Source organism: Coregonus clupeaformis, chromosome 1 (assembly GCF_020615455.1).
Source record: "Coregonus clupeaformis isolate EN_2021a chromosome 1, ASM2061545v1, whole genome shotgun sequence".
Taxonomy (NCBI): Eukaryota; Metazoa; Chordata; class Actinopteri; order Salmoniformes; family Salmonidae; genus Coregonus; species Coregonus clupeaformis.
In genome coordinates, this window is record NC_059192.1 from 58,245,538 (window position 1) to 58,262,478 (window position 16,941).

General features: G+C 46.1%; 1 protein-coding gene and 1 pseudogene across 2 annotated transcripts in view; one reads left to right on the forward strand and one right to left on the reverse strand.

Annotated features, from left to right (window-relative positions):
• LOC121571143 (disintegrin and metalloproteinase domain-containing protein 12) overlaps positions 1–1,191 on the forward strand; it is a 168,457-nt gene extending 167,266 nt beyond the window's left edge. For both annotated transcript variants that reach the window (XM_041882461.1, XM_041882470.1), the window contains exons 22-23: positions 542–700; positions 813–1,191. In XM_041882461.1, coding sequence (XP_041738395.1) covers positions 542–700; positions 813–860 — 207 coding nt within the window. In that variant the 3' untranslated portion in view covers positions 861–1,191. The remainder of the gene's footprint in view (positions 1–541; positions 701–812) is intronic.
• Positions 1,192–7,022: 5,831 nt separating this feature from the next.
• LOC121537847 lies at positions 7,023–16,741 on the reverse strand (annotated as a pseudogene).
• Between the last annotated feature and the right edge of the window lie 200 nt (positions 16,742–16,941).

The window sequence follows — 16,941 nt, forward strand, 5'->3', positions numbered from 1 at the left end:
ATGAATGTCAAACAAAAACCAGTGATTGCAAAGTTAAACAAACCATACAACTCTATGCACAAGGACAACTTTTGTTCAGTGGAAATTGTTAAAAGTAATCCTTGTGCATAGAGTTGAATGGTTTGTTTAACTTTGCAATCATTGGTTTTCGCTTGGCATCATTCTGTTACCGTGGAATTGACTTTAACACTTCATTCTGTTCTCTAAATCCTTTGCATTTGGTGTTTGCTGAAACTTGCCACTTATTTGTGAGTATTGCTCAAGGTTTGTTCCTTTCCTCCTACAAACTGTGCAGAGCAGCTGGGATGCTGCTAGCAGATGTTTGTCATTACCTCGCCCTCCCCATTTTAGATTAGTAACACATGATGGCACCTCGTTTAGATAACCTTTCAGAGAGAGTTGCTATGGAGGTGGTGGCTACAGAACACACTGACACATTGTACAGAGCATACCTTATGCTGGTGACACACTATAACACAGTGCCCTCTAGTGAGGTTTCTGTGCCAACACTACTCTTCAACTTCTGGTTTGTCATTCCTAGGACCGTGAGAAGCCCAGTCCGCCCCAGAAGCCCCTGCCTGCAGACCCTCTAGGCAGGCGTGCTCGGGTGGAAAGCAGCAACTCAGGTGGTGGGGGTCCGCCTCCCTGGACCCATCCCCACCGTGCCCAGACCCCTGCTCACCATCCCACAACCAAACAGGTCTGTGCTACGGTGGCCTGGCTGGCACAACGTTTATAGCTATATATATATATGAGTGTTTAATAAAATAAATTGTAATCTTTACTCTGCACTTGTTTTTTTCACTTTTCAGACCTGCACCCATACAACCCCTGAGACTGCCAAAGACTCATCATTTTGACCGCTGATCTCAAAGAAGTTGAGATGGAATAGTGGGGAACTCTATGGACGGAGACCCATATTTGCACTACAAAACTCTACCAGACCTTTGCAACTTTGAAAGGGTCTCAGAGTTTTAGGAAAAGGGGACTGACTTCAAACATTGGTGCTGTGCCTCTGAAAGGTGCTTTTGTTGTCCTCGCTCAGGTACAAATGAACTATTCAATGTCTATATTTATTATTACTATGTGCACAGTGCACTCTGGTAGATCCTTTTGACAGTAGCATATCACGACTTGGATCGCTGTTCGTGTTTTTGTTGTTGTTGTTGTTTTTTACCAGTTTGCTGTATAATGGAGGGAATGGTGTTTTTTTTTTGGGGGGGTCTGGGGATAATACAGTTAAGGAGAGACATACTAAAAAGGCAATTTTTTATACCCTGTGAAATTCATTGAATAATTGAAGAGAGAAAGTGAGATTGGGGTCAGGTTAAAGGGCAACAAAGCACAGTATGGAACACTTTGAGTGTAACTTGTAACTCACTAAGCAGCAGTGTTAGACTGGGAGTTTATGTTCAGTTTATCATTAATAAGAACTGCTTTCACATTCCAAGGCATCCACTCACTACATAATCAGCAACAGTGTTGGACTGACATGTTGGACGTATAAATTGAGGTGTGTTTCGACCACAGGAGGTTGGTGGCACCTTAATTGGGGAGGATGTGCTCGTGGTAATGGCTGGAGCGGATTAGGTGGAATGGTGTCAAATACATCAAATATATGTGTCACGGTTCTCTAAGACCGAACCCAGAAGCAGACCAGGACAAGGTGAGTTGAACGAATGAGAGTGTTTATTTACAGGGAAAAGATGCAGAATAGTCCAGTAGACGGAGCGGGTGGCGGAGATGAGTAGGTGGTGGTGAAGTAGCAGATGAACTGATGGCACGGCAGGGGTTGGGTGAAGGTTCCGGGAGAATGACTGTAGACAGAACAAACGGAGGTAAGTACAAGGCAGGTCAACAAGATGCAAAAAACAACAAAACTAACGCTAGTACTCTGAGGCTGATACGCTGGCAAAACATACTGTTTATGGCTAACGATCCGGCAGGGAATGGATGTTAGGCCAGAGCCTAAGAAGGGTGATGATCAGGACCAGGTGTGCAGATTGCTGATGGGATGCAGGTGCGGAAATCAAGAGAGCTCCCCGGAGCGTTCCAGAACCCTCGGGAAACTGGAGATCACGAACATAAAAACTAGTCCACAGACAGGACCCGACTCAGACTGCCGGGATCGTTACAGTACCCCCCTCCGACGAACGCCACCGGGCGGACTCCCGGAGCGCCAGGATGGAGGCGGTAGAAGTCACTGATGAGGTCAGCATCTAGGACCTGTCGCCGCGGAATCCAACTCCTCTCTTCAGGACCATACCCCTCCCAGTCCACGAGATACTGGAAACCCCGGCCCCGCCCGTCTGGAATCCATGATGCGACGCACCGTGTAGGCAGGACCACCTCCGATCATCCGAGGAGGAGGAGGAGGAGGCGGAGGAGGCAACAGAGGACTGAGGAAAACAGGCTTGAGGCAGGAGACATGAAAGGTGGGATGGACTCTGAGCGTCCTCGGGAGTTTGAGTCGAACTGCCACCGGATTGATCACCTTCTCCACCACAAACGGACCAATGAACTTCGGTAACAACTTCCTAGACTCAGTCCGTAAAGGAAGATCCCGTGTGGCCAACCAGACCCTATCTCCGATGGTGTAGGTGGGAGCGGGGATCCGGCGACGATTCGCCTGGAGCTGATACCGGTCCGAAACTCTAAGGAGTGCTTTTCTGGCCCGATGCCAGGTCCGGTGGCAACGACGAATATGGACCTGAACAGAAGGCACTGAGAGCTCCTTCTCCTGAGAAGGGAACAAGGGAGGTTGGTAGCCATACAGGCACTGGAAGGGAGACATCCCAGTGGCAGATGTAGGGAGAGTATTGTGGGCATACTCAACCCAAGGCAACTGAGAGACCCAGGAGGTGGGGTTGGAAGAGGCCAGGCAGCGTAGCGTGGATTCCATCTTCTGGTTGGCTCTCTCCGCCTGACCATTAGATTGGGGGTGAAAACCAGATGTGAGACTGACTGTAGCTCCAATGGCCAAACAGAAGGACTTCCAGACAGCAGAGGTAAACTGAGGGCCACGGTCGGAAACGATATCACTGGGCAACCCGTGGACCCTGAAAACCTCCCTAACCAGGATCTCGGACGTCTCCGAGGCAGAGGGAAGCTTGGCAATTGGCACAAAGTGGGCGAACTTGCTGAATCTGTCCACGATAGTCAGAACGACCGTGTTCCCCTCAGAAGCGGGCAACCCAGTGACAAAGTCCAGGGCCAGATGCGACCATGGTCGCCGGGGAATAGGAAGGGGGGTGAAGTAGTCCAGAGCTGGGCCGATTGGTACTCTTATTCTGCGCACACACTGGACAGGCAGCAACATAACCCCCGAGTATCCTCGGCCATGGCAGGCCACCAAAAACGTCTGCGAAGAAACGCCATCGTCCGAGCCACGCCAGGGTGACAAGCCATCTTGCTGGCGTGGGACCATTTGAGGACCGCAGGACGAACCGACTCAGGCACAAACAACCGACCGGGTGGACCGTTACCGGGACCGGGCTGCGTCCGAAGAGCCGCCATCACCTCCTCCTCAATCTTCCACCTAACAGCTCCCACGACGCAGTTCCGGGGAGAATTGTCTCGGTCTTGGACCCACTCTCCTCCGTCTTGGAGAACATCCGAGACAAGGCGTCCGCCTTGCCGTTCTTAGATCCAGGTCGGAACGTCAGGGAAAAATTGAATCGTCCGAAAAACAACGACCACCTGGCCTGACGGGAGTTGAGACGTCTAGCCGATTGCACGTAAGCAAGATTCTTGTGGTCAGTCCAGACAATAAACGGCTGCTCCGCCCCCTCCAACCAGTGGCGCCACTCCTCCAAGGCAAGTTTCACCGCGAGAAGCTCCCGGTTACCCACATCGTAATTCCTCTCCGCAGGCGAAAGGCGACGAGAGTAGTAGGCGCAGGGATGGAGTTTACTGTCCGTGGAGCATCGCTGCGACAGGATGGCGCCAACTCCCCACATCGGACGCGTCCACTTCAACGACGAACTGACGGTCCGTGTCCGGTTGAGAGAGAATCGGTGCGTTGGTGAATCGCCTCTTCAAATCCAGAAACGCTCGATCCGCCTCCGGATTCCACTTGAAGCTCCTGATACTGGAAGTCAAGGCCGTTAACGGAGCGGCCACACGGCTGTAATCCCGGATGAATCTGCGGTAGAAATTCGCAAACCCCAAAAATCTCTGGAGCTGCAATCTCGTACCGGGCTGGGCCCATTCCAGAACCGCTCTAACCTTCTCCTGGTCCATCCTAATCTCTCCCCTGGAGATGATGTACCCGAGAAAGGATGTCGTGTGGGCGTGGAACTCGCACTTCTCGGCCTTCACGAACAGGCGATTCTCCAACAATCGCTGCAGAACCTGCCGGACATGCTGGACGTGGTCGGAAGGTTCCTTCGAGAAGATCAGAATGTCATCCAGGTAAACAAACACAAAGAGACCGATCATATCTCTCAGGACGTCGTTCACCATACTCTGGAATACCGCTGGAGCATTGGTCAGTCCAAACGGCATCACCTGATACTCGAGTGACCCATCGGTGTATTGAAACCCGTCAACCACTCGTCTCCCTCTCTGATCCGGACCATGTGATACGCATTGCGTAGGTCTAGCTTGGTGAACACCGTAGCACCCTGTAAGGAGTCGAAGGCAGAACTCCTCAAGGGCAGGGGATACTTGTTCTTGACCGTGATGTCATTCAACCCCCGATAATCAATACACGGTCGAAGAGAGCCATCCTTCTTACCCACAAAGAAGAATCCTGCCCCCAGGGGTGATGACGAGGGACGAACGAGACCAGCAGCTAGGGACTCCTTGATGTAGGTCTCCAAAGCCTCACGTTCAGGGCGGGAGATACTGTATAACCTTCCCTTGGGGTAGACAGCTCCAGGGAACAGGTTGATGGCACAATCATATGGTCGGTGGGGAGGGAGTGACAGAGCCTTCTGCTTACTGAACACTTCCCCAAATCGTGATATGTCTCGGGAACCAGGGACAAATCTGGGGGTTTAGCCTCAATCACCTGACTGGGAACCGAATGGGGACAGGCAGTCTTGAGACAGTTAGCATGACAATCAAGGCTCCAACTCGTTACCTTGCCCGTCACCCAATCGAACGTGGGATTGTGTTCCTTCAGCCAGGGGTATCCAAGGACTAGAGGAACATGGGAAGACGGCAGAATGAAGAATGAAATCATCTCCGAATGATTCCCCGACAACAGCATCTTAACCGGTTCAGTCCTCATCGTGATACGTGCCAGACTACTGCCGTTCAGAGTGGTCGCTTCAATGGCTTCCGGCAATTGCTCCTTGGAAAGCCCCAGCTGTTCCACCAACTCGGCATCAAGAAAGCTTCCATCGGCACCTGAATCGACAAAAGCGTTAATCGCTAAGCTCTGATTCCTGTTCACAAGGGTAGCCGGGAAACGGGGTCTGACAGAGGTACTGAGAGGTTGAAACTGGCTCGCTAAAAGTCCTCCCAACTTTAGCGAGCCGGGCAGTTTGACGACCGCCGGGAACAAGTGGAGATGTAATGTCCCGAGCTACCACAGTAGAGGCAACAGTTGGTCTTACGTCTATGTTGACGCTCCTCCTTGGTTAACCCGTGCCGCCCCACTTGCATGGGTTCAGAATCGGGAGAGAGAACCTCTCCAATAATCCTTTGTGGTGGAGAATGATCGACGTGTTCTGGTCCACCACCCGACCCGACTGGGAACTGAGAAGCTGATCGATTGGACGGACCCCATTGCTTCTCCCTCCTTCGCTCTCGGACTCGATTATCCACCCGAATAGACAAGGCTACCAAGCTGTCCAGGTCACTAGGCTCCGGATAGGAGATCAACTCATCCTTGAGCTGCTCCGACAGACCCTGGTAAAAGGCCGCTTGCAGAGACTCCTCATTCCACCCACTCTCCACAGCCAACGTCTTGAACTCGATCACGAAGTCGGCCACGCTGCGAGTTCCTTGGCGAAGCGAAAACAGGCGCCTAGCTGCGTCCCTCCTCGGACGGAATGGTCGAAGAGCTTCCTCATCTCGGCCGTGAACCCCTGGTATGACGCCATGCAGGGATCCTGTCGTTCCCAAACGGCTGAAGCCCACTCCAGCGCTCGACCACGCAGCAACTCAATCACAAAGGCTATCCTAGCCTTGTCTGTGGCATAAGAGTAGGGCTGTAGATCGAACACTAATCCACACTGCATAAGGAAGGAACGGCATCTTCCCAGCTCCCCCTCATATTTATCCGGCGTCGGAACCTTGGGCTCACGGAAGGACACAGCTCCAGAAGCGGCAGGCGAGATGGGTGAAACCGGTAGTGGATCCTCCACCGGAGACTTGCGTTGGTTCTGGACCTCCGTCAGACCGGTAGAAAGGTTCCGAACTGACAACGCGATCTCCTGTAGTACCGTGCTATGATGGCCCAACATCTTCTCCTGATGGGTAATGGCATGGCGAACAGAGTCCAGGTCCGCTGGGTTCATTAATGGCCGGATCGTTCTGTCACGGTTCTCTAAGACCGAACCCAGAAGCAGACCAGGACAAGGTGAGTTGAACGAATGAGAGTGTTTATTTACAGGGAAAAGATGCAGAATAGTCCAGTAGACGGAGCGGGTGGCGGAGATGAGTAGGTGGTGGTGAAGTAGCAGATGAACTGATGGCACGGCAGGGGTTGGGTGAAGGTTCCGGGAGAATGACTGTAGACAGAACAAACGGAGGTAAGTACAAGGCAGGTCAACAAGATGCAAAAAACAACAAAACTAACGCTAGTACTCTGAGGCTGATACGCTGGCAAAACATACTGTTTATGGCTAACGATCCGGCAGGGAATGGATGTTAGGCCAGAGCCTAAGAAGGGTGATGATCAGGACCAGGTGTGCAGATTGCTGATGGGATGCAGGTGCGGAAATCAAGAGAGCTCCCCGGAGCGTTCCAGAACCCTCGGGAAACTGGAGATCACGAACATAAAAACTAGTCCACAGACAGGACCCGACTCAGACTGCCGGGATCGTTACAATATGGTTTCCATGTGTTTGATGCCATTCCATTTGCACTGTTCCAGCCATTATTATGAGCCGTCCTCCCCTCAGCAGCCTCCACTGGTTTCGACTAATCCAATTTGGTGCAAAAGCAAGGGAATTGTTCAGAATGGACACATACTTGAGAATTGACATTGTTGATTATTGTTCGATGATCTTTGTATTCATACATGATCTACATACATGATCTTTATCCATATGTACCCTAATATGAGTTCATTGACAGGGTATTGGACCCAAGTATAGGACTACCACAGAGAAAAGTATCTCTGACCTTGAAGTTTTTCTCCGCTGGCGAACTTGAACACGTTTACAAACTGACAAATGATTTTGGGCTCTTACATGCCCTTAGTAGTTCATGTTGTGACCACAAACTTGAAGGATATGCTGTATTCACCGCTTTCATAAATACTCAACTCTCTTACACATAGTTTGGAGTATTTGCTGGCGGTTGTGCAATACGTAATGCTCCCAGCGGGGCCAGGAGAGTCTGAAATGAGCTGACACTGCTGGGTTCCAGAGAATTACAGCAACACCAAATAATGCAATATAACTGCGCTGGTGGAGGAGCGTGCTATACAAGCTAACACTTCAACTCACTTGATGCTGTGGTGTCAGGATGACTTCAGTGTTGTGAACAGTCCAAACCCCACCTAGATGGTGTCCGATGTTTTATTCATTTCTGTCTTTTCAAAGTTTACTTAGACAAAAGTATGGCAGAGTGGTTTGGTTTATGAGGTAATTGCTGGTACTTGACCTCATGGTTATCATTATTCTTTTGATATTGGAGCTCAGTCTCACACATTGGAACAGAACTCTCCTTGAGGTGTTCAAGACAATTTCCATTAAGTTTAATTTGTCCTTTGAAATATTACAGTCTTACAGCAAATACATCCATTACCTGTACTGAATGTGCTGTTCTTGTCCCTTTAAACTTTACCAATAATTTGTAGACTAAGTGACATAATTGATTTCCAGTACATTAAAATGTTGTCCAAATGAAAGTAGAGACTGTGGGTAGATAATGTCTTGGCCACAATATGTGTCATTAAATATAGCTTTGATTGGTGCTGAGTAATAGTGTTCATCATACTGCTCTTCCTCTGGCATGGCACAGGGTGTGTGTGTGTGCGCGCATTCCTGCTCGTGTGTATGTTAGCAGCAAGCTTGCAATATGAAGTTATGACCTCATTCTCATAACTACTTTTGCAAGGTTTCAACAGGAGGGAACTTTTACATTTAAAAGTAGTCAGTAGAGTAGTAAAACAGGGGCACGTGGTTGCGTTATTGTAGGTGTAAAACAAAATATCAAACCTGGTATGCAATGTATTGTGATCACCAATATACTGTTGTGCTTTAATTAAATGGATGCATGTGTGTGTACGCATATACAGTGTATGTCTTGTCGCTCAATATTGTGGAATGCACTACTCACTACTCATCAGACTTGCATCAGAAGTGCATTGCATAGTTGCATTTAGACTTTTAGTAATCACTGTATGTGTTCCTTTTTAGAGATTTAGATAAACTGCTATCTGATGTCAGCATTTGTCAGATCTTCAGATCTATTCACGTGTAAAAGTTGCTTTTTACAAATGTACTGTATTTTATTTGTTTAACTGTTACATTTTCAAATTAAAAGCCATTGTACAGTTAGTGTAAATATAGTATCTGTCAGCAATCATTATTTTATTTTTTGCTTTTATTTTACAAGAGCAGTGAGAACCACAAAGTGATGGTTTCTCCTGTTCAATAAAACATGTTTTTTTTTTATTATTAAACTCCATAAGGAATGACGATTATGGTAAAAGATTAGATTCTGGGGCAGTTGGAGTACTTGAACATTGATATTGCAGATCCAAATAAATGATGTTTCTCTTATGCTGTTCATTTCATGTATTTGCATTTATTTTTCTGACTGTACAGGCGAATGTAGGCAGAAGACTTAACACAAACAAATTATTACATTACAGCAATGTGAAATCTCTGACTCTCTCTCGTAGGATGATGTTTAATCAGACATCTGTACAATATAGCGAAACCAAGTCAATCCTTTGAGTCAATTCTTGATGGTTTATTATTTAATTCATCCATAAACATCTCATACAGTATGTGTATACATGTTTTGTTATGCAAAACAAATATCCAGATACAAATGCAGGTATATGATACATACATACAATGTGTTACTAAATAAGCAACAGTAATAAAGCTATTAGAAATTATGAAAAAAGTATGTTGTCCACCTAAGCCCTTTACTAATGGACTATACTCTTCTGTCCTTTTAATAAACTGATGAAATTCTGTATTGAAAAAATAATAATCAACCAAACTTGCTCATATATTCACTATAACAGTAACATACAACACAACAGTAATGTTTATGGAGAAATGCATTACCTGTCTTCCAAAGGCAATTTCAGCTGCCCCTGCCCCAAACTGCAAACACAAAAATATCAGTCAATTCCAGAATGATTTAAATTGCTCTAATTGCTACAGAGCCCATGCTGTTAGTTGCAATTACCTCGCTCTTCACATCGCGGTCGGCCCCACTGTCCAACAACAGCTGCACCAGCTCCTCATGGTTGTTCAACACTGCCACCTAGCAGACACACTAGTTATATTGACTGCTTGCCTTGTCCTATGAACTTTCCTGTCCAATGTCCTATTTTCTAAGGAGTCTCGATGAGTTTGCACCATGAGTAACCCGTTTAGCGACACAACGAAGGTTTGTGAAGAAGAATTTTGAGTGTACCATAAGTTGTGCACTTTACATGTACAGTAGGGAATAGAGTGTCATTTCAGACGCAGCCAGTTTATAAAGCTCCTAAATGCTGACACCAATCTCACCTCACAGCCATCCTGAATCATGTAGGCTATGACAGCCAGGTGTCCTCCGTCAGCTGCCCAGTGGAGGGGGGTACAGCCCCCCCATGTCCTGGGACTGCCACGTGGCCCCAAACATCCTCAGGTACTTCACTACGTGTTTGTCATTGACGTTCACATTGATTGTCCTGGAGAGAAATAAAGCATGACATTAACCATAAGAGTACCTGGTCTATCTGCTCATCACTCACCCAGACTGCAACACTCTGGTCAGCTCCTCCTCATCATTCATGTTGTCAGCACGATGGAGGTTCTTCCCACTCATAGGCTCACCTGAATGACATTATATGTGTCAAAGAACATAAATGCATATCATTTTGATAAAGCAGAAATGTCAACTGAAAGAGTACTGTGTACAGTATACTCATGTGTGGTAGAGATGGACACAGCCGGGCTGTAAAGGGACTCCCCAGTTGGTCTTGTGATTCTCAGTCTGTACCTATAGGATGTGCTGGGCTCCAAGCGTTCTATAGTGTGGTGACTGCTGTACTGGGGACCCAAAAGCACAGTTAGCCTACTCTTAGATTATGTCAATTAGAATTTAGCAGATTCTCTTATCTAAAGCAATGCAAATGTGAAAGTGAGGGTTTTCAGATAATATGCAGGCCCATAGATTGTAGTCTATGAATATATTATACTCACACATACAGTTGAAGGCTGAAGTTTACATACATAGCCAAATACATTTCAACTAATTTTCACAATTCCTGACATTTAATCCTAGTAAAAATTCCATGTCTTAGGTCAGTTAGGATCCCCACTTTATTTTAAGAATCTGAAATGTCAGAATAATAGCAGAGAAAATGGTTTAGTTCAGCTTTTATTTCTTTCATCACATTCCCAGTGGGTCAGAAGTTTACATACACTCAATTAGTATTTGGTAGCATTGCCTTTACATTGTTTAACTTGGGTCAAACGTGTCGGTTAGCTTTCCACAAGCTTCCCACAATAAGTTGGGTGAATTTTGGCCCATTCCTCCTGACAGAGCTGGTGTAACTGAGTCAGGTTTGTAGGCCTCCTTGCTCACACACGCTTTTTCAGTTCTGCCCACAAATTCTCTATAGGATTTAGGTCAGGGCTTTGTGATGGCCACTCCAATACCTTGACTTTGTTGTCCTTAAGCCATTTTGCCACAAATTTGGAAGTATGCTTGGGGTCATTGTGCATTTGGAAGACCCATTTGCGACCAAGCTTTAACTTCTTGACTGATGTCTTGAGATGTTGCTTCAATATATCCACATAATTTTCCTTCCTCATGATGCCATCTATTTTGTGAAGTGCACCAGTCCCTCCTGCAGCAAAGCACCCCCACAGCATGATGCTGCCACCCCCGTGCTTCAAGGATGGGATGGTGTTCTTCGGCTTGCAAGGCAACCCCTTTTTCCTCCAAACATAATGATGGTCATTATGGCCAAACAGTTCTATTTTTGTTTCATCAGACCAGAGGACATTTCTCCAAAAAGTACGATCTTTGTCCCCATGTGCAGTTGCAAACCGTAGTCTTGCTTTTTTATGGCGGTTTTGGAGCAGTGGCTTCTTCCTTGCGGGGCGGCCTTTCAGGTTATGTCGATATTGGACTAGTTTTACTGTGGATATAGATACTTTTGTACCTGTTTCCTCCAGTATCTTCACAAGGTCCTTTGCTGTTGTTCTGGGATTGATTTGCACTTTTCGCACCAAAGTACATTAATCTCTAGGTGACAGAACGCGTCTCCTTCCTGAGCGGTATGATGGCTGCGTGGTTCCAAGGTGTTTATACTTGCGGACTATTGTTTGTACAGATGAACGTGGTACCTTCAGGCGTTTGGAAATTGCTCCCAAGGATGAACCAGACTTGTGGAGGTCTACAATTTTTTTTCTGAGGTCTTGGTTGATTTCTTTTCATTTTCCCATGATGTCAAGCAAAGAGGCACTGAGTTTGAAGGTAGGCCTTGAAATACATCCACAGGTACACCTCCAATTGACTCAAATGATGTCAATTAGCCTATCAGAAGCTTCTAAAGACATGACATCATTTTCTGGAATTCTCCAAGCTGTTTAAAAGCACATTCAACTTAGTGTATGTAAACTTCTGACCCACTGGAATTGTGATGCAATGAATTATAAGTGAAATAATCTGTCTGTAAACAATTGTTGGAAAAATTACTTGTGTCATGCACCAAGTAGATGTCCTAACCGACTTGCCCAAACTATAGTTTGTTAGCAAGAAATTTGTGGAGTGGTTGAAAAACGAGTTTGAATGACTCCAACCTAAGTGTATCTGAACTTCCGACTTCAAGTGTAGATAGTCCCATATGCTTACAGTGGTGTATATTCATGAATGCCAAGGGAAGCCAGGCTTCCCAAAAAGAAAGTGTCAAGGGAAGCCAGTTTTGATTTGGCGTCACTCCTGTCAAATTGCATCGAGAGCATACGTCATTGACAGAAACAACTTGAATTGCTGCATCTTGCTGTGTTGTTGTCCTCCAGTGGCTAGCTAGCTAGCTAAAATTGGCACTTTCCTAAATTAGCCATGACTGGAGATAGGGATTTGGAATTGTGGTTTTACTTAATTTTCCATACTGGCCAATGATTATAACGCCAATTCTGATCCAACCATTAATTCATACATTGTGACCTTGGCCTGAGAGGATAGAAGTTCAACATGTAGCTAGATGTAGAAGGCTAATGTTAACTATCTAACGTTGCCCATGAAAGGAAGTTAGTCTAGCGAACAAGCATTTTAGCCAGGTAGCCTAAGACAACAAAAAATAAAAGTGTGTACTGTGTGAGCGTGATAGACTGTTTCGTAAACATGAGAGAGAGGAGGACGGCATTGGGTGAGTCAACATGTTTTTTCTACTGGAAGGAACGAACGCGCACGCATGCACACACACAAAATCGGAAACATGGACAGCCACATCATATTTAGTTTACATCGATTGGACTAAATTGTTTTTGTTATCTTTTAGTTGCCACTGTATTAGACTAAGCATAGGTGATTTGATAATGTTGAAATGTTGAAGTTGAAATGGTGCCGGAATAGCGGAGGCACCGTGGTTCTAAATCAATAGTTGTTTAGTGGTCCAAAAATGTCTGAAACATTAATTTGCTTGACCATGCTGTAGGTCATGTAACTGTTTGTTACATGCAATATGTTTTGTGGACTTCACGGGACAGAGGTTGCTCTCCGGATTTGTGATGAAACAAAGGTGTTGTTGAATTCAGGGCCGGCCCTGGACGTTCTTGCGCCCTAGGCAAGGAAAATAAATCTGCTGCCCCCCTCCATGTTTCTCAATGTCAAACCATTTACATTTGACATTTTAGTCATATAGCAGACGCTCTTATCCAGAGCGACTTACAGTTAGTGAGTGCATACATTATTATAATTTTTTTCATACTGGCCCTCTGTGGGAAACGAACCCACAACTCTGCCGTTGCAAACGCCATGCTCTATCAACTGAGCTAGATCCCTGCTGGCCATTCCCTCCCCTACCCTGGACGACGCTGGGCCAATTGTGCGCCGCCCCATGGGTCTCCCGGTCGCGGCCGGCTACGACAGAGCCTGGATTCGAACCAGGATCTCTAGTGGCACAGCTAGCACTGCGATGCAGTGCCTTAGACCACTGCGCCACTCAAACCAGAGTGTCTTGTTTGCAAATAATTACATCATAGACATCCTTATGAATCTAAGCATGGCACTTTCAAAAGTTACCTTTCTACCCAGACAGAGGCTCTACCAATGCAGAAAAATGTAAGCAGAAAAATGTAATCTTCAACTGCTGGCTACTCATCGGTTGTATAACCCAACAACAGAAGTGCTTCCCTAAAAGCTGCCTGGGTTTAAACAAACATCTTCTCTTTTCAGATAGGGAAAAGCTCAATTAATAGGGATAGAATAGCAAAGTCAATTTTTTAAAATCTCCTCGGAATATTATAGGCTGCAGCTCAGCATCAGAATGTCATAGAGAGGAATCAATATATCCCCACATGCATCGGAGTCACGTCTTTCACAGGCATTTTAGAGCTTGTTTCTACAAGGCATCACCGAGTTAAGCATCCTTATAGAACGCTTGATATAATTTGGATACGTTTTATGCATTTCTTTCAAAATATAAAGCAAACAATAGATATCCTTTTTGCCCTTTTCTTTAACAAAGGCAATTTGAGCCCTGGTTTTAACCAAACACACCAAGCCCTTCCCAGCCACCAAGGTATTTAATCAGTGCATGTGACAGTATTGGAGTATTTAGCTATACCGACATCTATGGATAGCATAATTGCATCTGTCAAACAGGTAGGCTTACCACTTATTTTTTGGAATAGGAAGAAATAGGCTCCAATTATATATGTAATTCTATGATTATGCCCATAAAAAATGTTGGTGCACGTGTGCACATATAATTTAGGAGGTCCCTTACCAGGCAGAAGGGAATTTTACTTTAACCCCTGCATCGTAGAGTTACAATGTTGCTATCACTTTGCAGCCAACTACCTATAGTAGGAAAGCGAGTTTCTTATTAATAATATGCCACCTGTTATCCCACATGGCACGATCCCATAATTGTTACAATTACAATAAAAAGAACACTATTATATAACATATTTAACATATTTTAATATTCCTGTAGAACTGTAAAAAATAATGAAATAATTTGAGCTTTAGAAACAAGTGCTTTCAGAAATATGGTGGCGAGTCCATTGAGTCTCTCCTGCATCGTTTTGCTTGGAATAGACAAGCCATGGTCTCTCCACTCTCTCCATGTTCGCCATCCTCCTATTGTAGTGGGCCACCAAAAACTTTCGTTGCCTCTCATCTCTTGGGAAATTCCCCTCTTTATCCTGATGTGGCCCAGCCTGCACTAACATATCCCGTAAAGATCCATTCATATACACTGCTCAAAAAAATTAAGGGAACACTTAAACAACACATCCTAGATCTGAATGAATGAAATAATCTTATTAAATACTTTTTTCTTTACATAGTTGAATGTGCTGACAACAAAATCACACAAAAATTATCAATGGAAATCAAATTTATCAACCCATGGAGGTCTGGATTTGGAGTCAACCTCAAAATTAAAGTGGAAAACCACACTACAGGCTGATCCAACTTTGATGTAATGTCCTTAAAACAAGTCAAAATGAGGCTCAGTAGTGTGTGTGGCCTCCACGTGCCTGTATGACCTCCCTACAACGCCTGGGCATGCTCCTGATGAGGTGGCGGATGGTCTCCTGAGGGATCTCCTCCCAGACCTGGACTAAAGCATCCGCCAACTCCTGGACAGTCTGTGGTGCAACGTGGCGTTGGTGGATGGAGCGAGACATGATGTCCCAGATGTGCTCAATTTGATTCAGGTCTGGGGAACGGGCGGGCCAGTCCATAGCATCAATGCCTTCCTCTTGCAGGAACTGCTGACACACTCCAGCCACATGAGGTCTAGCATTGTCTTGCATTAGGAGGAACCCAGGGCCAACCGCACCAGTATCTGGTCTCACAAGGGGTCTGAGGATCTCATCTCGGTACCTAATGGCAGTCAGGCTACCTCTGGCGAGCACATGGAGGGCTGTGCAGCCCCCCAAAGAAATGCCACCCCACACCATGACTGACCCACCGCCAAACCGGTCATGCTGGAGGATGTTGCAGGCAGCAGAACGTTCTCCACGGCGTCTCCAGACTCTGTCACGTCTGTCACATGTGCTCAGTGTGAACCTGCTTTCATCTGTGAAGAGCACAGGGCGCCATTGGCGAATTTGCCAATCTTGGTGTTCTCTGGCAAATGCCAAACGTCCCCCACCTGTGGACGTCGGGCCCTCATACCACCCTCATGGAGTCTGTTTCTGACCGTTTGAGCAGACACATGCACATTTGTGGCCTGCTGGAGGTCATTTTGCAGGGCTCTGGCAGTGCTCCTCCTGCTCCTCCTTGCACAGAGGCGGAGGTAGCGGTCCTGCTGCTGGATTGTTGCCCACCTACGGCCTCCTCCACGTCTCCTGATGTACTGGCCTGTCTCCTGGTAGCGCCTCCATGCTCTGGACACTACGCTGACAGACACAGCAAACCTTCTTGCCACAGCTCGCATTGATGTGCCATCCTGGATGAGCTGCACTACCTGAGCCACTTGTGTGGGTTGTAGACTCCGTCTCATGCTACCACTAGAGTGAAAGCACCGCCAGCATTCAAAAGTGACCAAAACATCAGACAGTAAGCATAGGAACTGAGAAGTGGTCTGTGGTCACCACCTGCAGAACCACTTCTTTATTGGGGGTGTCTTGCTAATTGCCTATAATTTCCACCTGTTGTCTATTCCATTTGCACAACAGCATGCTAAATTTATTGTCAATCAGTGTTGCTTCCTAAGTGGACAGTTTGATTTCACAGAAGTGTGATTGACTTGGAGTTACATTGTGTTGTTTAAGTGTTCCCTTTATTTTTTTGAGCAGTGTATTTTGGCCACTCACCGGGATCTTTTATGTTTTTTGTCTGGGAGTTGGATTTAGCAGCAGCACCACCACTGTCATCTGGGACGAGGATCGACGAATCTGAGTCCGGGTCCAAGATAGTAGGATCTTCGCCGGCATTGTTTGGAGGTGTGGCTAGGCCTGGTGCAACCACCTGTTCTTGTCCAGCCAGAGAGCTGTCATCATCAGTGGAAGTGCATGGCTCCGACTCCTCCGGTTTGCACCTCTTCGCTGCTAGAATCAGCGAACGAGGGCTCGTTGTTCTCGGCGAAGGAATGGCCTGTCCTCGGAGGCTTGTCATTCTCCACACCGGCTGATGGACATTGCTGCACGCTGATCAATTTCAGCAGCAAATTTCTTTGGTTTAGAGACTGTGCCTCTTTTCTCATTCGTTTTTTTATATTCGCTTCCTGATAGTTTTTGTCTCTTAGACATGGTAGCAAATATTTTCAAATCTCTATAGCTTACTTTTAGCTAAAATTATATCCACTAGTAGTAGCTAGCTAACATTAACAGGCTAGGTTAGGCTACTGCCTTAATCACTAATCGTCTTCGTCATACACAAACATATAAAACAAAACAATCATTT